The sequence below is a fragment of the Trematomus bernacchii genome, unplaced genomic scaffold (genome assembly GCF_902827165.1).
Source record: "Trematomus bernacchii unplaced genomic scaffold, fTreBer1.1, whole genome shotgun sequence".
Taxonomy (NCBI): domain Eukaryota; kingdom Metazoa; phylum Chordata; class Actinopteri; order Perciformes; family Nototheniidae; genus Trematomus; species Trematomus bernacchii.
Genome location: NW_022987973.1, coordinates 9,143,831 through 9,164,408, shown reverse-complemented (window position 1 = coordinate 9,164,408; position 20,578 = coordinate 9,143,831). Strand labels below are relative to the sequence as shown.

Genomic DNA, 20,578 nt, shown 5'->3' with positions numbered 1-20,578 from the left:
GTAAACCATTAGTTAGATTCAGTAGAGTAAAATCAAGATTTCCCAAATTTAAAATAAAGCCTTATACATAAAAATGTGACATAAATAGTTGTTTCATAAACTGTCCTTCCCGGTAAGATAACAAAATGGATGTAGAGTAAGTGTCCCTGCTAGAACGCTGTGATTTCACATCAAATGTCACCCTTAATTGCAGTAATGGACACAAGCAGAGGAAAGTAACATGGCGGTGGAATCAACAGCGAGCCTCTCAGTGAGGAGAACTATTAACAGCGTGGCAGTGACAGCCACCAGAGTGATGTGCAGAGACGTAATAAGGTTAGCGGCAGCATGTGGTAGCTGGTGCTAGACTAACTGTGCCTTTTGGGATCTTAGCAGCTTCTCTTAATGCATAGCTTTAGGGGAGGCTGTCATTGAGATGTCGGCTGTAAATAGAGGAGATTTGTATATCATCTGTCAAACTGTGAATAACATGTTTTTGTTTCTAAGAGTGGAAAAGCTCTGGGTTTAGTTTTTGTAGATTAAAAAGGCTGCAGAGTACATCTGTATGGTTGTGTTTGATAATTGGCCTTGTTGGTAGATATGAGAAGAAAAGGATAACTTTTTTGTCTTCAAAAATAAGAACAAACCAATGATGCGTCAAAATTATAGATTGACCTTTAAGCAAAAGCTAACAACACAAATATTTATAATAATAATCAATATTGTACACTTTGAAGCACTTTTGCAATCTTTTATTAAAAAAATGTTAAAGACTCTATGAAGAGTTACAATCATTTTCTTCATTGTCTTGATGCATGTACAGTTTTTTAATAGGTATTACACTCCTGAAACAGAGGACAACACTGTGATGAAATAATGCAAAATGAAAACATATGAACTGTACATATGCCCATGTCAGGTCACATACACTCACACACTCTTCTCACACACACCTGGACATCAGTGGTTACTCTACGGATCACTCTCTGTGTACCGTCCTGCTATCGCTATCTCATAAGGTACTATAAACATACACTGAAGAGTATCACAGCCAGCTTACAGTGAAATAATATGTACATGTTTACATAAAAAACATTGATAAAATAATTTTAAAATGGTGAAAATCATCATAAGGCAGATACTTCAGGTCTTTTCCCCTCAGTTCTTTTTGTGGAGAAACTTCATTTTACTTCCTGAAAACATTAAAAACAAATCAATTAGATCATGTAAATGCATAAACATCTGAGAGCTTACTTTTATTCAGGTAATTAAACAGTATATGGTGATTAAAGCAGGCTCAGATTACATGAGGATTTAACTGTGATCTGTTTCTCTGAAGTCAGTGTAGAAATCTTAATATCTTCTGTAGTGTGTAGTTTCCTGATAACCTATTTCAATATGCCCTCCAGAAATCTTTATAGGCATCAAAAAAGACTCTGAATAAATACATAAAATCCTACGTGTATCGAGCATCACACGCCTTAAACTGAGATTGCAGGTGAGCACAGATAACATGTCCCCCTCCAGCAGATGAATGTGGAAACAGCCTTCTAGTCTCAAACTGCACATATATTATTCTGCACAGTGCAGCTAAAAGTGAAGTTAAATTAGAATGATAAACTATCAACAAAGTTTATTTTCTCTATTAGTTAAAATATGGGTTGAAATGAGAAAGCGGCAAATTGAAAGCGGTGTGTAGCTCCCTCTGGCAAAATAACTTCTAACAAAGAGTCGTGTGATATAATCTTGTAGTACGAGATTGTTCAAAAAAAGCTACAGAGGAAATATCTGAGCAGCCTGATTTCAGAACGGCATAAATAAAAAACGTATGAACCTTGGAGTGACCTTCACTAGCACTTTTAAATTCGACAAGCAGGTCAGCACCGTAGTAAAATCCTGCTTTTTTAAAATAAGACTATTGGCCAAAACCAAGTCGTATTTATCTTTTAATGACTTAGAAAGGGTTATTAACGCCTTTGTAACCTCGAGACTGGACTATTGTAACGCTCTGTATGTGGGTATGGACCAGGCCTCAATTAAACGCCTACAGCTAGTCCAAAACGCTGCTGCACGTTTGCTGACTGGCCACAAAAAGCGCGACCACATCACCCCTATTCTGGCCTCACTACACTGGCTTCCAGTTCGGTTCAGAATTGATTTTAAAATCCTTTTATTTGTTTTTAAAGCACTAAATGGGCTGGCTCCGGCCTATATAGCTGAACTGCTCCAGCGCTACACCCCAGCCAGAGCTTTAAGGTCTGCTGACCAGCTGCTGCTGGTAGTGCCCAAGACCAGGCTAAAAACCCGAGGGCACCGAGCCTTCGCAGCAGCTGGCCCTAGGCTCTGGAACACTCTGCCCCTCCATGTGAGGTCGGCCCAGACCCTAGGGGTTTTTAAATCAAAACTAAAAACACACTTCTTCTCTCTGGCTTTCTAGTTAGAGCGGAGCACGACTCCTGACTTTTCCGTGTGTTTTATTTTTATTTTGTTTTTAAGATATATCTGTTGTAATTTATTGTCGTTTATTGTGATTGTAGTAATGTGTTTTTATTACATGTACAGCACTTTGGCTCGACCAAAAATCGCTTTTAAATGTGCTATATAAATAAAACCTGATTTGATTTGATTTGAATCTGAGTTTGTCCTTGTGTGTGTGCTGCAGGACTCACCAAGGCCTTTCAGAAACTTGTTGACTCCACTCTGCTCTGTGTCTGGCAGCTCCTCCAGATACTGATCCACCCTCTGCTCAAACAGACCTGACAACAACACAATACAAGAGATTTAAAAAAAGGAAATATGAAACATCTTAGTATTCAAGGAAGTTGCAATTATTTGTGTCTGCCAAGAAGAGCAGAAAGAAAACATGCATATGGTAAGTTCCAACCACTAGAGATCAGTATTACTCCAGAGCCCACTCCTGCACAGTTAGTATTTCAGTTAGTAGAGGGGTGGAAATCCTTAAAGAAGAAGTGTACAGAGAAACAACTGACAGACTACCTTTAGCCCGGGTCTTCCTCAGCTCCCGGTCCTGAATGAACCCTGCAAACATCTGAGACTCCATGAAGACACCCAGGAAACGACGGATGCTTTTAGACGCCACAGACTTGCGGAAGGCCTCTCTCTGGAAAACACGCTCTCCTCGCTCATTCTGAGTGATAAACAGGGAGTAATGGCCGATGGTCTCCAGGAAGAAGCGGATGAAGGCCTCTGACACCAGGCTGTTCAAGGAGTTATACTCTGTAGACACAAAGGAAAAGGGATTATACAGAGTACTTTTTTTTGCTATTCATAATAAAGTCCTTACACAGATTTGTCACACACAGTATGTTTACATCAGAAAGAAGCAATCAGAGTCAGATTAAAACAAAAATACATAGTTTGGATTACAGATATTTCAAATGATATGTTAATTTCATGCTTGGTCAAATCAGTCAGTAATTTAAACACAAAATATAAAATAATAATGTGGTGGCGTCTTTATGACTTCTATTTCTCTTACATTGTTGTTGTCACAGTATTTAGCCAGTATATATCTATTGGGAAATCAGAGTGAAAGCTTCATGGGGAGACCTGTTTAAGATCCATTAAAGGACATTTTAAATTAGTTTTTTTTCCCTCCCATAATCATTGTTTTGTACAGTGAAGGTAAGATATCATTGCCAGCATGTAGGCCTGGCAAACTGTCTAAATATTACAAGGAGGAAATTATTGTTTGTAGACGCATGTAAAATAAAGCTCAAATGTCATTTGAGTTTAACTAACTGCAGGTTGCAGGTATTTCGTGGAAGAATGTGGAAAGCAGAGACAGAAAGTCTGTCCCATGAAGGCTTTCTTCCTTTTAATGCAGCGATATGGAACGGTGTGCATATCTTTGTAAAAGATTGATCAGATATTATTTATTATTGACTCTGCATATCCATATTCTTCTCTTGTTATTTGGTCTGTAAACTGAAGTATCACAAATAAAACCCATTATTGATCCCTTGGGGTTAAGCCCTCTTAAAATCCTAGTTCCCATACCGGGAGTTGAACCCGGGCCGCCTGGGTGAAAACCAGGAATCCTAACCGCTAGACCATATGGGAGACACTTTGAGATATTAAGCTAAAGCCAAAAACTTCGCTTATATGTGATTGTTGTCTTCTCACAACTGTACAGATCAAAGTGTTTGTGTTAATTTGCCACAGATTCACCTATTTTGAATAATAAAGCCTCATTGGAACCCATTACAGGTAGGGTAAGCGTTACAACAATATGATGATGACATATTTGCACACTTCAGATGATTAATGTGTGCATGGATCTGTAAACATGTATGTGCATATATAGATATGTGTATTTCGTATCTAGTCTTGCTATCTCTGATAAACATGTTATACATATTATTCTTGTTAAAATATTAATAGTTATGATTTATTTTGTTTATTGTGTGTATAGATTTCGATCTTTAAGGGAATATTCATTTTTTTGTTCCCCTAATCGACTAAACTTGTTTATTTGTATTTAATATTATTATGTTTGTTGCGTTTCTGTTTTTAACAATCATTTTTGGGGATGGGACAGACAGAGTTTGTGGTTTTATTCAAAATGAAAAAGCAAATAACCATAATGGGAAAGAACATAGCATGAGTGTGCACCAGTCTGCTCGGTGCGTACCACTTACGACCAGGAACAGATAATAGTTTACCTCTAAAGTGAGGCTTTGTGACTCACTGTGATGAGAAGTGTCTACAGAAGACGTCAGAGTTTCACAGAGACTGAACATGTTGCTGCTACAGTAACGGTTGTTCTAATTAACAAGGCAAACATCTGTCTTGGCGGGACGTGGGGATTTGTCTCTTATTCACCTTCGTCTGACTCGCTGTCGGAGTCCTGACTGATGATGTCATTCCTTTGCTCCAGCGCTTGCTCAAGAGCTGCCTGAAGTTTCCGCGGCAACAGTGAGGCCTCGTCGTCCATCTATAAACAACCGAAAACACTGCCGTCACCAGTGATAAACAACAACGTTTGGAGAATCAGTTTCAAAGGCTCAGACTTACAGCAGAGAACCGCATGTTCTACAGCCTTGTTTAAAGCGAGACCATGTCACGTTTGAAAGAAGAAACAACACACTCTTCTTCTAACAGACGAGAATAAAATGCACACTCACTCTGTACACTCGGGGGTTTTGCTGCTTCAGCCTTACATGGTCTGGTATGACTAGTAACTCATGGTGCCTCATGTTTGTTAACTTTACATAGATACATTTGTATTGTCATGTAAGACATATTACTGAGACAGTTTGATGACTGGATGACGATATGCTTTTCAGCATGTCAATAATGATAAACATTTATTTAATATACAGGTGAAAATCAGTTTACAATATTAGGCAAAGTTAAACAGACTGGCTTTCAACTCAGGTTTCCTCCAGATCTTTAGTTCATAAACGTACCTGTCGGATGAATCGGTCAGTTCCTAGGTCAACCATTAAAGCCTGTGAAAAAAAAAAAGAAGATATATAATTTTTCTAAAATAATTTAAAAACCTTAATTTATCTACAATATAGATGGATAGAGAAGTACAAATGTACAATTGTAATTGCTATTTTATTGATTTATCAAATCATTGATTGGTCTTTCTGTTCAAAATCAAATAATTGAAAATGTTGCTTACAAGTTCCCAAAACCCATTTTGAAATGTATTGTTGTTCCATGACCACCACTGACCCAAAAGAAATAATGAATTCACATCTCAGTCAAAAGGTAGAGTCCAAAAATAAACCTTGGCTTTGAATTCTTTATTTGAGTTAATAGTGACATGGCTGGTTGAAGAGAAAACAGCCCACCAATTAAAAATGGAAATCCTATTAATCTGTATTGTTGAAATGACACTAATATCCAATAGTCCAGGAAACAGACTTCAATCAGGGATGACAGAACATAGAGATAGAGGCAGAACAATCAGGGACAGAGGTAGACATCCAGAGAAAGTGCAGATATTTTGAACTCACTTCCTCCACAGGCAAGTCCTTTAGCTTGGGCAAAGAGCTGGACAGCAGCCCCACCAGGAAGGGAGTGGGACAGCACACAATATCCAACATGGACCCCGGCAGCACGGGGATGAAGGTGTGTTGCCAGGAGAAGGGGTAGAGCAGCGCCACCACTGCATGCATGCAGCTGGACAGAGTACTGATGATAGGAGACCAAAAAAAAGAAAAAGTCATACACCATCAATCATTTTCACACTCGTACAACAACAACTCCCTGCAGAGGCCACACCAGATCAAACTGAACAGGGTCAAAACAGCCGGATGTTTCAATAGATAATGAAAAAACGTTTGTTCCACACTGAAAGGGGAGTGGTAGTTTATATGGTCACAACATTTTCCTAAAAATACCTTCTGCTGCAGTCATGAACTTGAAAACAAATAGTATCCCTCCCTTAAAACGGTCCAATCATTGAACTGACAGAGCAAAAACAGTCTATTTGCATCACTAATCTCTCTACCCAAGTTAAATGGACACTTGATTCTATTTTCCTTGTTACTTTAAATGTGAAAACAGCACATTTTATGTACTTTGACACTTTGTTCTTCCTTCAGCTCATCTGAGGGACAGTAAGATCCAACAGACCGTTTTTTCAGACAAAAACCTTTTAAGACTTCGCATTTCAACAGCTTCTGGATAAATATTGCATTTCTCCTACTTGGAGTTTTCACCATCCACTACAAACCACACTGAAGAAGGATGAGACCAATAAAAAGCATTATTGTGACATTACTATACTCTGTCTGCAGGGCTGGCGTGACTTTGACATGTTGCTATAGTTAAGCTGGAAGCTTGTTGGCGGAATACCAAAAACGCACCAATTTGGTCTAACTCCGACAGCTGTGGTATAAAATGGAGATCACAAATAGCAGCCCGTCTTTCTCACGATCCGCCGCTTGTTGACAGTGGCTGACCCTCCTCCCCTCTGTCCTCTACATAATGTCCAGTCCATGTACACAAAGGGAGTGAAAATAAACCGTGGGTCTGATCACGCACACAAACACACAGACACACACAGCGAAGCTCTAAATCAGTATGGATCAACAACATGAGCAGGGATCAAAGATGGTATGCAAACGCACCCCACTGGAGATATATACACTTTTAATGAGGAATGTTTTTCCGTGGTCGCTGTCATCAACAGCAGACAGAACATCCCAGTAAACAGACGTTGCTCCCTTCCATGTGTCCTTTTTCACACCGAGTTTCAGCTTACAGAGAACATTACAGTCAACAGAGATCAGCGCCTGATTCAATGTGCGGAGATAAAATGACAACACTTCGACAAACTATTCAATTAATTCAGGCTACACGTTTGCCACTGCTTTTTTAAATCTTGACTTCCCATGAGTCAAATTGCCAAGTTCAAAATGTGTTTTCTTGACAAGGTTAAATGGAATTACACCAGTGAAAACCCGAAGGCTACAATAACCACAGTGCTCAGTATTTTTAAGGCCTTTTCCAGATCACTCATACCGTGAAGCACTTGCAGCTTTTCTTTGGCCGGACTGATTTCCATTTGCCTGAGGAGGGCTTGATAATTCCTAACAGATCCCGTCTCCTGGGTTTGACGAGTTCCAACAGGGAATGATGGGGCACAGATCTCAGAAAACCTTCGCCACAGGCTACACGCGGCCCTACACACCACTGATACCAAAAGGATCTATTACACTCGTACCCCAACCACACACTCTTGGGAGAGGATGAACTTGCAATGAAAACACTCTGCGCGACTAGAGATTGCCACTCAACTCTGGAAAGAGAGAGGGACATTCCTGTTACAAACAGACCGAAACTTCAGACTATCAGACCACACAAAAAAACAATGAAAATGTTCTCTGGTCCACCAACAGGTGAGAATAATATAAAAGTAACAACAATATCCTAAATGAATGATTTTAATTAGAAAGAGTCAGCAGACAAAACATTTTTCTCTTCTTATTTGATAATACCTAATGGTTTTGGGGGTTGAATATGTAGATGACCACAGAGGTTTCAACCTGCTTGTATATGGAAGGAAATGTTAGTCTGTCAGTCCACTTCTTTGTTCCACAATGATAATATTTTGGCAACTACTGGATGGATTCCCATAACATTTTGTTCAATGCTAAATGCCTGCAACACTAATGACTTTCCCATCAGCTGTACTTTGTGTGCATTTACATTTGGCAAGTGGCAAAGAGAATCATCATGTTAGCAAGCTAGCCTGTAGTTGTTTGCTTTTAGTAAAACCCCACAAAGCTCCAAGCATTGATTAACACTCTGTGGTTATTGTGATGGCAACAAATACACACAAGGACGAATTTTGTGTTTTCCTTGCATGGCATTTTAATCACTTTTCAGGACACGGATGCAACGTTTGCCATAAATAAGTTCAATATATTACTTGTGGAAAATACACTAGGCAAGGATAAACTAAGATTCAAATATTATTTTGATGGATTTCTATTTGATTACACACTCAAAATTCATATAAAGTTATGAGTCAACTCTCAGGAAAAGAGATGGACATGTTCCCGAGGTCTTTGCAGAGCTTGTGTGTGTTGAGGTTGGGAGCTAATCCTGACATATTAGCTCTCGTAGGTCTGCCAGGCCTGGTTTAGTGTGTGAGAGTCTGAACTGGCACATACTCCAGGAAACATGGGATCCAGAGGCTTAGACTGTGAAGCCCAGAGGAGGAGGGAACATTTCAGTGTCCAACACAGAGAGAGGGAGACAGAACTCTGCATAGCCACAAGCTTCAAACCGCTACTAAAGCGATGCACCGTGTCTCCCAGTGCTGGCATGGTAAGACTGACTCCACAGAGAGAGGACAAAGAAGACCATACCGAACCTCAGCTGTCAGACACCAGCTGTTCTGCAAAGCCCTGAAACCCATTCTTCAATGTTAAATCTCTTCTCAAGCCCAAAATAACACTTGGAAATCATATACAGGTTGAGCAGAGTACATATAGACTATAAGATTATGACAAGCTGCACAGGGTGTATTTTTATCCGCTAGCAGAATGTTCTCTGCTCCCTTAGCCCCCAAATGATTTCCCCTCACTTCATGTCTTTAAGGATGTCCAGCCACCGTGTCTTAGTCTCGGTCTCATACAATGAGAAATGACTTCCTGATGGGAAACTCTATACATGCTCTTATTCTAACCACAGAAACGTCTGAGTTTCATCAGCGCTGTCTAGAGAGCGCAGATAAATGTGTGCAGGTGTTTGCATATGCGAGGGTCTACGCGTGGGTGTAAACATTCACAAGAACGACACTGATGTAAAAATCAGCTGGTCAGGCTCCGGTAAAGTTTTTCTGGAATCTTTAAAAAACAGAAACATCTCGCATGTTTGCAGTGTGTGGATTTCACTCTACCTCCGAGTTAAATACCACATGGGAAACCGGTTAAGTTGTTAAAAGCGGTTTTGGATTTGTGCCAGCTCTGCAGAGCGTGTTAGAGAAAGTGTTTGAGAATAACTGAGGGCTACATGAAATGAGTATGCTTCCATGCTTGGTGATTAGCAGAATGCCAGCATCGGTGCAATAATTCCACCTGTCTGATGATTGCAAACATCATTGATCATAATAATGCAGCTGCAAAATGTGCGTGCTCTACTGACTTCCAACTCATTTCCAGGCTGCTGTATTATTCCAAGAATATAAAAAATACACCACAAACTTAAAAAACGGATACTTCACATTATACTTTACATCATTTCCTTTCAACCAATCAAACAAGAGTCTTGCATTCCACTGTGAAAAGTTAACCGTTTTTTATCTGGTGCTTCTACATGATTCTTGTTAGTGTTTTTAATTCCTTGTTATAGTGTCTTTGTTACTTTAATCTCAATAAATAGATATGATTAAATGAAGATTAAATAGAATAGAATTGCAAGTTTTGAGCTGTTTGGGACCAACCTTAACACTAATAAGGGGAAACCAGAGAGTGTCTATGCAGCGAGCCAAGCAGTCTTCTGCACCTCCCTTTTTAATCTTCCCCTCTCTTGTCCTTAAACATAGACTTCTCATCTTTCATTACATTTCTCACTCTTGTTCTCTTCAACCTTAATTAATTTGTGACATCTACCTCCTGTCACAGGATATGTGCAATCAAATATTATTGTATACGCTCAGTTTGGATGTGGAAATTCTGATTAAAATACTGCGACGGTGGGATTCCATCATTTTAAGAATGGAGTCAAATCGGGGAAACTCATTTAAATCTAATTTGCTGTTACACTACTTACTGTAGAAGTATTTCACAGCTATGCCAAGAGATAAACCCAGGCATGCACATACACTTTTGGTTACTTTCTTCAAATCTAGCCAGAGGACTGAGAGAGGCTGTTTAGATGATAATGCAGCACTGACAAAACTCAGCAGCGTCAGCCGGTAAATCGAGTTAGGCTATTACAGAGTGACATAGCTGATGATGAATGTATCTGATTAGGCATCCGACTTGTCATTACAGGCAGCAGATGATGAGAGATCACTTTTAAAAGAAATCGTCTGTGCAGACTTTCATGCCGAGGCAACAACCGCTTCGATGAAACAACAAAAGGTTTCATTGTAACAAGAATGAAGTGATCGTAGCATGCCAAAGAAACAAGAACTAATAGTCCTTGCAGAGAAAAACATGCCTAACATGGCTTTTCCTCTCACTTCCTGCTTGCATTGGATATATATTTCAAGGCTAAAAAACATACATCATGTTCTGCTGGTGAGGTATTTTGGGAACGGATTATGTACCAGAGCCCCAGAGGGAGCAGCCCTTTTATCATAGAAGTCATTAATGCTGCAGAGAGGCCCCGTCACTGTTTTTAAAATAAACCATAACACAGGAGCTCTGCATGTATGCATGCAGGCCTGCACATTCAAACCCACCCACACACGGTGTGAGCAGTATATACAGCAAGTATGCGGCAAAAATATTTGTCTTAATCTGAAGTTTTACTTTAAGGCTAACATTTTAACCTTTGTTAAGCTTACAGTTTTATTCATTTGAATAATAACTCAAAATGACAATGCAAACATGCTGATGGTCAGCGAGTCCAATGTTTATCATGTTCATCATCTTAGTGAACCATGTGAGTATGCTAACATTAGCTAATTAGCACCAAACACATAGTACAGCTGTGGGTGACGGAACTTTCAATGTTTTATAAGATGACATGTGGACCTGATGATAGTGCTAGATAAAAAGTTATTGCCTAGAGAGTGCCACAGTGACTGTGACAATATATCCTATATTTGTTGAAAACGTTAACCTCATGGTGAAGAAGAGAGGAGTCAAGGGATCACTAAAGCCAGTAGGGTTCATCGTCTGGAGATCATGAATTAATGCTCTTTGTTTCCAATTGAAAAGTTTCCTAATGCAGTAAGAGAGATACTCTATAATTGTCTCTCATAGTTCACATATATTGCATTGTATGATAAATGAAAGATAACACAAAATCACTGATTTGCCGTATAGTTATACCATCACTGTCTTAGGCAATATATCATGATAATATTGAGTTACCCCCTGATTCCCACCCAATGACTCCTTGATGTTATCACCTCTGGTAATGAGCAATTTAGACAGATTCTCTCGAGGGACACAGAGAGTGCCGTAGCTCATATGTAGGGAGTGAACGTAGCATCATAATTCAAACGGTGACAGTCCATCCACAGATCACAGAGGGCAGAGTCGCACACACAGGAAGTGCATTCCTTCTCCTCACAGTCACTGCCCCCACTGATGTTTGTTTAAACTGGGCTTTGATACATGGAGAGATTACTTCTCCACTCCAATCTCCTCCACCCTCGCCTCCAATACTCCAAAAAGTACCCTTCTCTTCTCTGGAATAAGAGGACAGACTGGGACACCAAGTCCTCAGGGACTCTTCGCATCTTATCAGCCACACCCTCTTCTCCTCTGGCAGTGACTCAGTGGTGTGACCCAATTTACTCTAAAACTGGCAGCTGAATGACTGACCTGTATCTGATACACAGGAATATAATATAATCAAACATATTGACATATGGTGTATCCTTTAAGCCCCTACTGACAAACCCACAGTGTAATGTCTCTGTTGTGTGTCTGTGTGTGTAGATCGATTGATGCATTTCTGTCATCATCAGCAAGGATCAGTCTTAATGGCCACAAGCTGGCAGTCTGTTAAAATGTTTTTGGAAAATATAAAAATGCCTGCAAACAGGAGAGGTTTGTATTTGTTATATACAGTATATTCTCAAACAAAGCAATAGTCACAGACCAATTGATTCAGAAGGAAGTAAATGACATTGCTTTACGTTTTTTTGAGGATGTCTGAGAGTAGATATTCTCACTGAAGAGGAAGACCAACTCGGAGCCTTACCTGAGTTTATCAGCCACAAAGATGACTCGTCTCTCCAGCAGCAACGAGGCGAAGACTCGTATCACCTGCCGCACACTGAGACAACTGAACAGACTGTCAAAGTCCACATGCTCCAGCCTGGAGTCAGTAGGCCGCCTCAGCTCGATGACCTTAAGTGACCACGTTAAATAGGAAATATTGGTCACAATATGACAGTCTGGAAATTATCTGGACTGTATCTGGAACTGTATCTGGAAATTATTTGGACTAAGGAATTAAGTAGTGAAAGTAGCAGCTCTGACCTCATTTCCTGCACCAGGCAGAAAGGTCTTCACTTTGATAATCTTCCCTGGTGCAGGGAAGGGCGACTCCATCAGACTCCTCATGAAGGGGTAGACCAGGGCGGCTGAGACGCCTCGCCGCCGCTCCACCTCGTCCAGGATCTGAGCAAGGAAGCAGTTTCCATAACATATTTCAACCAGTTTCAACAACACACAAAGTTTCTGGCAAACTGTTAAGTCGAAATGTGCCATGGCTTTTATCCAGGTCGAATGAATAGCCAAGCAAAAATAAGAAAAAGTCCAGAGTCATCAAGATTATTGACCAAGGCAACAAATGATGGAAACCAATTGTTATGTGTTTGAGTAGCAATTGTTTGGAACTCTGTATTAATTTTCTTTTTTGATAAATTGCACACAAAAGAAATTCCATGCCAGTGAGATTGGAAATGTCCACCCAGTTTGCTGTATCGGTCCAAGCTTCCCGCTGTCTGGAAAGTTGATTAGAGAATTGCTTTTTTTCAAGGTCATATGATATCACCTCTCTCGTCCTTTCCATCTCTCTATCTCTCACACACAACTCCCTCGGAAATCTAATACTGGCCTCCTTTCCCATTTAACATGAAAGCATTCCTTTCATTTTCGTCTCAGGTTTGCAGCTGCACTGATCTCCAAGTGGAGACATTTGAGATGATCTCTTACACTCTTGCATCTGTGAATGCCCTAAAACATCACATGACACTAATACGTTGCTAAAATCTACAAGGCACAGTCATTCTGCTTTAACTCAAATACCTAAAACAGATTTCAGATTTATTATGTTTTGCCAAGCTTTTGCATAGCCTTTATTTACTTCCTAGTTATTGCTATTAAACAAAGAAAACAAAGCATAGTTTCAACTATTACTTTTAAGTAAAATCAAAATGTACTTACTACTTTACTTTAAATGGACTTACTCACTTTAAATGAATTAGTATTAAAATAAGGCTGGAAAAGTCAAACAGAGTGACAGCTCTGCTCTGTGTTAGCACCACTGAGTAAGAAGTAAAGGAAACAATTACTCTGGGAAATAAGAAAAAAAAAAAAGAAAGAAAAGGAGTGTTTTTATCAACGAAGGGGCATTCAGCAAAAAGCCTGCTGCAAGTCATTAATTTCAGCTGTGAGACCGATAACCACAGCTACAATACCACACACAACTAGAATACTGTAGTGTGTGTGTGTGTGTGTGTGTGTGTGTGTGTGTGTGTGTGTGTGTGTGTGTGTGTGTGTGTGTGTGTGTGTGTGTGTGTGTGTGTGTGTGTGTGTGTGTGTGTGTGTGTGTGTGTGTGTGTGTTAAGGCTTAACTCACCGTGGAGAACAAGGCAAAGCAGCCCAGCCTGCTGATGACACAGTAGACCTCTGGAAGTCGAGGTCCTTTCCCAGTCGGCTGTAAGGCAACAGAGACACTGATATTAAAGGATTTGATGAAGACACACATTTACAGTCATTCTCAAAAATAGTAGATAAGCAATGTAGCATTGGACTGCCACAAAGTTGTGGGACTGAAGAGACAGTTTAAAGTCTCTTTTAAAGTTTAGAAAGCTCCTTCAGAGCCATAGAAGACATTATACATTTCTTTTCCAGCCTGAATTAAGTGTTTGTGTCATGAGTTAACTGAACTTAAAGGTAAAGGATAACAGTTTGCTTAAAGAAATGTGTTTGTATTAAATGGGTGGAACTACATATATTAAAATAAATACAGACCATGATAATACAATCATGACCTGAAGTCCATGATAGTATCAAATGTAGATACAGGTAAGTTGTTTAAATACTGAAGCTGAAGTCTTTAAATCTAAGCGGTGATCTGAGGTGAAAGTCTTTTATGTGGATACCAACTTCCTAAACACAGGTGGTTTATCTGCTCCTGCTGATCATATCTACCTTCCTCTGTACACTCATAGACCCTTATGTGCTTCCAGAGCACAGACACTCAAACACACAGTAACAAATGAATACAAGCTCTCAAGAACCAGCAATCCACTTGTCCATATTAGGTATACAATTTTCTCCTCTTGTTTCTCCTCCGCTTTTCCAAATGGATGATTAAATCAACTATGTGGAGCTTGATTCAAGTCCTCAGGAATGCTAAGTTACTGCCAACGGCTGGTCGCACAGCCGGGAGGAAGCACAGTTACTGGAGGAGAGCAGCTCACCTCTTCCTCTACCTTCATTAAAGTCTGCTTCTATCAAGACGAAAACTCGGGTCAAGAGAGACGAAGGAGTTTGAAAACACTTACACGATACTGCTATGTTTTAGTGTAATTTTACTTCATGTATCACTGCGTACTTGTTGTCATAGTGGATGTGACTATACACAGCTACACTCATCAAAAAAGTGTTTGTATGCAAGATAAGAAAAGCTTGTCTTGTGTGTGTAAGTCAATGAAAGGGTAAAGGGTGAGGCTGGCGATCAATTGGCTGATTTCTCTGGCGAGAATGGATCGATGGCACTATTTTATATTTGTTTCTCTTTCTAATGTATAACTTTCTAACTCCACTGCTGGTGAAAACTAATAAAATGTTATCTTTTAAGAAGAAAAACATATGATACATCAAAGAATTCACAAACGTCTGGCTTTAATCCAGCACATACACATACACAGCGGTAAAGACACTCCCCGTAAACTACTGAAACATACACACTCTCGTATTGTAAACGTACTCAGAAATACCAAACTGTAAACAAAATCACCACCACATTCACAGAGTCCCACAGTTATGCTCTACCCGCAGGCTAAATAGAAAGCTCAACCGAATAACATCAAAGCGCTCTCCGGACTCATTATGAGGAGGAAACGTCCACAATGACAAAGTTCGAGTTTTTCATGGGTTGTCTTTGTCTCGACTTCCCTGAGAAACTCTCATTAAATTCAATTAGTCAATCGTAATGTTTTTACCATAAGTTATTATATTTCTAAGTACTTCAACACTACTCAAAATGTACCCAGCGACTGTAATTTGTATATTTTATTTCTAAGATGTAATAATATAAATTATTAAATGCACATATCATAACATATTTTACATTTAAAGGTGGGGTAGGTAAGTTTGAGAAGATCGCTAGAATTTGAAAATACACAGCCGGAAAAAATCTGCCACTTCCTTACAGAGCCCCTCCTCCAACACACACGAACGCGCACATGACCAATGAGGGCACGAGATAAATGTGTGCATATATGGAAGGCTGACAGGCAGGTAGGCCATCCAGTTATTTTAGCCGGGCCGGCTAAAATGATTGGTCGTGCTTTTTACAGTACTACGGCTTCCACAGATGACATTTTTTTATGGATTTTTTGTCAAAGCTCTTAACCTGTTAAGCACCAAGCCTGTTTTTCATGTTTCAGGCTCGAAAATGACATGCCCAAAACGGGGGGTTACGTATTGTAACCCTGGTTATATAAACACAGGCGGAGCCCTCTACTGGACTCTATGGGTACTACTCTCTATCATGCTGTGCGTGCTTTCACCTACTGAATTTACGTAAACGTAGCCGGCCAATCGGGGCGAGCCTACCTGAATGCGCGCGCAGGCCCACAGTATATAAGGCGGCTACAGCCGCCGCCCCACTATCCTATACACTCTTCAGCGAGCGGACTAGGAAAGACAGGGCCTCCAGGTAGAGGGCTCCGCCTGTGTTTATATAACCAGGGTTACAATACGTAACCCCCCGTTATATCTCACACAGGCTCCGCCCTCTACTGGACTCTATGGGTACAGTGGGCGGAGCCCCGATGTATAAACGCCCTGTCGTCCAACAACATCGACCCACCACACCGTCCCTGACCGGCTTTTGGCTAACATCCACTGCATCCCCACTTCCTCCCATCCGGTTGTAACCGTGGAGAAGTCGGGGCCGCAACTTGGATAAGGCACACTCACACACGCTTACCTTGTGTAGAGTGTGCATGGAAAAAACTGTGCGGAGACTCCGTCTGGAGCCTACCGCGCACCATGTTCCCCAGGTCCCTCAGGAGCACGGGAAAACATAAGTGCACCACATCCCCCACACTCACACACGCTCCGTGTAGAGTGGGCATGGACAATAGTGAGGAAGGCTCTCCCTGCCTGCCTATGGGCAGGCGGGGAGAGTCCTCCAGCCCTGTATGGGGCTGATTGCGCACCATGTCTCCCGAGTCCCTCAGGAGCATGGGAAAAACACAAGTGCTTTATGTCCAGGGGGGGGGGTCAGATACCTGCTGACCCACAGCCACCCCCTTCTCACCAGTCATGCGTTGCCTCGGCAAGCACCGACGACGAGAAGGAGCCAGACATGTCCAGGAGATAACATTTTATGAAGGGGCCTGGCGTAGACCAAGACGCCGCCATGCATATATCTTCTACACTCACGCCGCTGAATAAGGCTGTTGACACAGCCACAGCCCGTGTAGAATGTGCACGGACCCCAGTGGGGAGGGCTCTCCCCGCCCGTCCATAGGCATGTGTAATGCACCTGCATAGCCATCCTGTTAGGCGCTTCTTTGAGAGGGCTTTTCCAGCCACACCATCCCCAAAGCACACAAACAGTTGTTCAGTGCGCCTAATGGCAGCCGTGCGCTCTACATAGCATGCTAGCGCACGCACTGGGCAGAGGAGGTGCAATTTAGCCTCCCTGGCCCCAATATGGGGTGGAAGATTAAAGCCACCTAACTGAATAGCCCTTGATCTGAATGCACTTCTGATACTCTTAGGAGTAAAGGAGTGGTTCGGCCTGAGTGTCGCCCCGCTACGGTCACCCCGGATCAAAAGACAACTTGGGTGTACCGACAGAGCGGTCAGCTCGGACACTCTTTTAGCCGAAGTCAAGGCAAGTAGCAATGCTGTCTTCCATGACAGTGCTTTCAGGGAGGAGAGCTCCAGAGGCTCAAATGGTTCTGTGACCAGAGCCTCGAGCACCAATGGCAGGTCCCACTGCGGGGCGGAGGCGTGCACTACTGGGCGCTGCCTCCTGACCCCCTGCAAAAACCGCGCCATAAGCGGCTGACTGAAGGCTGACCTGCCTCCAAATCCCTCATGGCAGGACGAAATGGCTGCTGCATACACCTTAATTGTGGAATGAGCCAGCCCCCTGTCCACCAGTATCTGTAAGTAGGTAAGAATAGAGCCCAGTGTGCACGACAGAGGCTCTAGACTCCTTCCTTCACACCATCGCCGGAATCCCGCCCACTTTGGCCTGTAACAAGCTGTGGTGGATTCTGCTCTTGCTGCTTGGATAGTCTGAATAACGTTATCAGACAGCCCCACCTGTCTCAGCCTGTCCCTCTCAGGAGCCAAGCCTGGAGAGGTTGGCCCAGAGTGGGTAACGCCCCTATTGCACCTGCTTCCTGAGACAGCGCTCCCCAGACCTGAGGAATCGCCCAGGGCTGGCCCACCATCATCTGTGTTACCCCCGCGTTACCACGGCGCCAGGCGGCGATCTGGGGCCACCAGGATGATTGACAGCTGTTCCCGCCTCACCCTCTCCAGGAGGGGGGGGATAAGGTGCAGCGGTGGAAAGGCGTAAAGCAGCTTTCTTGGCCATGGCTCGTGTGCAAATGTGTCCACCCCCAAGGGCGGGTTGTCCCACCGAGCCAGGGAGAACCACAGGGCACAGTGGCTGTTGCGCCGATTGGCGAACAGGTCCACCTCTGCTCTACCGAACTGAGTCCAGACCTGCTTCACCAACTCCGGGTGAAGCCTCCACTCCTCTGGCAGGGGTCCGCCTCTTGACATGAGGTCGGCCCCCCTGTTCTCCCGTCCCGGGATGTGCAGGGCCCTTAGAGACAACACAATCTGTGAAACCCACAGCCACAGGTTCTCTGCTGCGGTCAACCAGGCTATTGAGCGGACTCCGCCCTGCCTGTTGATGTACGCCACTGTGGTGCGGTTGTCGCTCCTTACTAGCACATGTTTGCCCTGTATTAAGGGTTTGCCGTGCTGTAGGACCAACATCACTGCTTGCAGCTCCAGGAGGTTGCTGTGCCGCTAGAGGCCAGCAACCACCCACAGCTCTCTCTAGACACGTCCCCCCCCATCCTGTCACTTTCTTTTTCTTTGAAGCGTCTGTGAAGACTGTGATATAGGAGGTTACCTGCCCCAGTGGAGCTCCCCTCCGCAGATTCTCTGGGGACCCCCAGAATCGGAGGTTGCTCTCTACTGAGGGGGGGGATGGCCACCAGACGTCGTTTGTGTCTTAAGATCTAAACGAAGGCCGGTAAACCACATCTGCATGCGACGTGCATGCAGCAGTCCGAGTGGCACTACGGAGTGAGCAGCCGTCATGAGACCCAAAGTCTACATGATGATCAAAGCTGTCACCGTCGCCCCCTGACGCAGCCTGCAGACTGCCCGCAGCAGGGATGCCTGTCTGCTTTCTGTCAGGGTGACACGTAGTCTGCCTGCATCGAGCATCAGCCCCAGATATTCTACCTGCTGGTTTGGTATGGGGGAGCTCTTCTTCCAATTGACCGCAACTTCTTTTTCAACCCAACTTGGTTAGGTGTAGGATCAATTGGGCTGTGTGCAGTATTGCCCATTCCCTGGACCTGGCCATAACTATGAGGTCGTCCCTCATGCCATGGTCCCGCAGCGGTTGCAGCGTCGTGGCTGAACGTGCGTGGGGATAGGGAGTAGCCGAACGGCATCTGTTGTACTCGTAGGCTACCCCCTGGAAGGCAAAACGCAAATACTTTCTGTGCTCTTGGAGCAATTTCGCCATGAAAGTAAGCGTTCTTCAGGTCGATGGTTGTGAACCAATCGCCTGGCTGCACCAGTCTCAGTAACTGTTTCATAGTTAACATATGGAACTTCTTGCATGCAATGTGCTGGTTCAGGCATTGAAGATCCAGAATGGGCCTGAATTCTCCTGTCTTCTTGGGAACCAGGAAGTACAGGGAATAATGCCCCTTCTCTCTGACTTGAGAGTGCACATGCTGAGAGGAAACCTCCTCCTGCGATGACAGATGTGCCTCTCTCCTGCCTCTGAACGGAGGAGGGATGCTGCAAAACTGGAGTGAATAACCCAGTCTCAGTGTCCTGTCCATGCGCTCTGTTAATACACCACTGATTTTCCATTCCCCATAACATTGTGTTAGGGGATGTGCAATCAGCTGCAGAGCCGCAGCTATGAAGCTGTGGTACTCTCTGGTGGCCCACTCCGCCGTCAAACCCTCCATAAAAGGAAGTTTGACCCATGGGGGGCTGACACAGAAAGGGCCGTTTTTCTATAATGTAGTTTCCACTCAGAGAAAAAAACGGCCGATTTTTAACTGAGGTCCCTGAACGCACCATGGCATGCTCCCGTGAGAGCGCGCGCTCCACCATAATGCTGTTTTCTCTTAGAGAGAAATAAGCATTAATCGGAGCTTCTTCTGTCCATGAACGCACCGCGGCCCGCTCTAGGGGGGGGGGGGGCGCGCGTCGTCATAATGCCGTCTCTTGAAACGGACATTATGAGGAAATGTGGAAAATGTGGAATGTGGAGAGAGATGACTCTTACGGGCCGTCTCCACGGCAGCGTTAAAAAATCTTGAAACGCTTCTGCCCATTCACTTTGAATGGGGTGACGTCACTTTTTTTCGCTTTCGCCGAAATGCATTGTGGGCAGGCGAGCGGAGATTCTCAGGATTTTCAAGATCCAAAGTTGAACAATGTTCAACTTTTGAAGCTGAGGAGGAAGCGTCAGCCAATCAAATCCCGTGTACGCAAATCTGACAGTTCAAGCTCTAGCCAATCAAACGGCGTGTATGCTGGGAGAGACATACCGCAGATCATTTCCTCATATTCCAAAAAATGGAGGAGAAATTAGCGGTAGCGAATCAATCACCCGGTGCTTTATGACCAGACCTACCGGGATATAAACCGGAGGAGCCAGGCATGGAGGGAGGTGGCAGAGACAGTGGTATATTTTCGCCTGTTTTGGGGAGTTTATATCCAGTTTACTTCGGGCTTTT

The 20,578-nt window shown here is 43.1% G+C and overlaps 1 protein-coding gene and 1 non-coding gene across 3 annotated transcripts in view; both read right to left on the bottom strand.

The window, feature by feature from the left end:
• Positions 1 to 716: 716 nt before the first annotated feature.
• The window catches only part of dennd2b (DENN domain containing 2B), a 54,882-nt gene continuing 35,020 nt past the window's right edge, over positions 717 to 20,578 (bottom strand). For both annotated transcript variants that reach the window (XM_034116125.1, XM_034116124.1), the window contains exons 12-20: positions 13,957 to 14,034; positions 12,633 to 12,773; positions 12,352 to 12,500; positions 5,970 to 6,147; positions 5,412 to 5,453; positions 4,825 to 4,936; positions 2,977 to 3,216; positions 2,649 to 2,735; positions 717 to 1,172 (exon numbers count right to left, since the gene is read on the bottom strand). In XM_034116125.1, the coding sequence (XP_033972016.1) occupies positions 1,138 to 1,172; positions 2,649 to 2,735; positions 2,977 to 3,216; positions 4,825 to 4,936; positions 5,412 to 5,453; positions 5,970 to 6,147; positions 12,352 to 12,500; positions 12,633 to 12,773; positions 13,957 to 14,034 (1,062 nt within the window). In that variant the 3' untranslated portion in view covers positions 717 to 1,137. The remainder of the gene's footprint in view (positions 1,173 to 2,648; positions 2,736 to 2,976; positions 3,217 to 4,824; positions 4,937 to 5,411; positions 5,454 to 5,969; positions 6,148 to 12,351; positions 12,501 to 12,632; positions 12,774 to 13,956; positions 14,035 to 20,578) is intronic.
• On the bottom strand, positions 3,991 to 4,062 carry trnae-uuc. Its single transcript has one exon. It is a non-coding gene; the product is annotated as a tRNA-Glu (tRNA).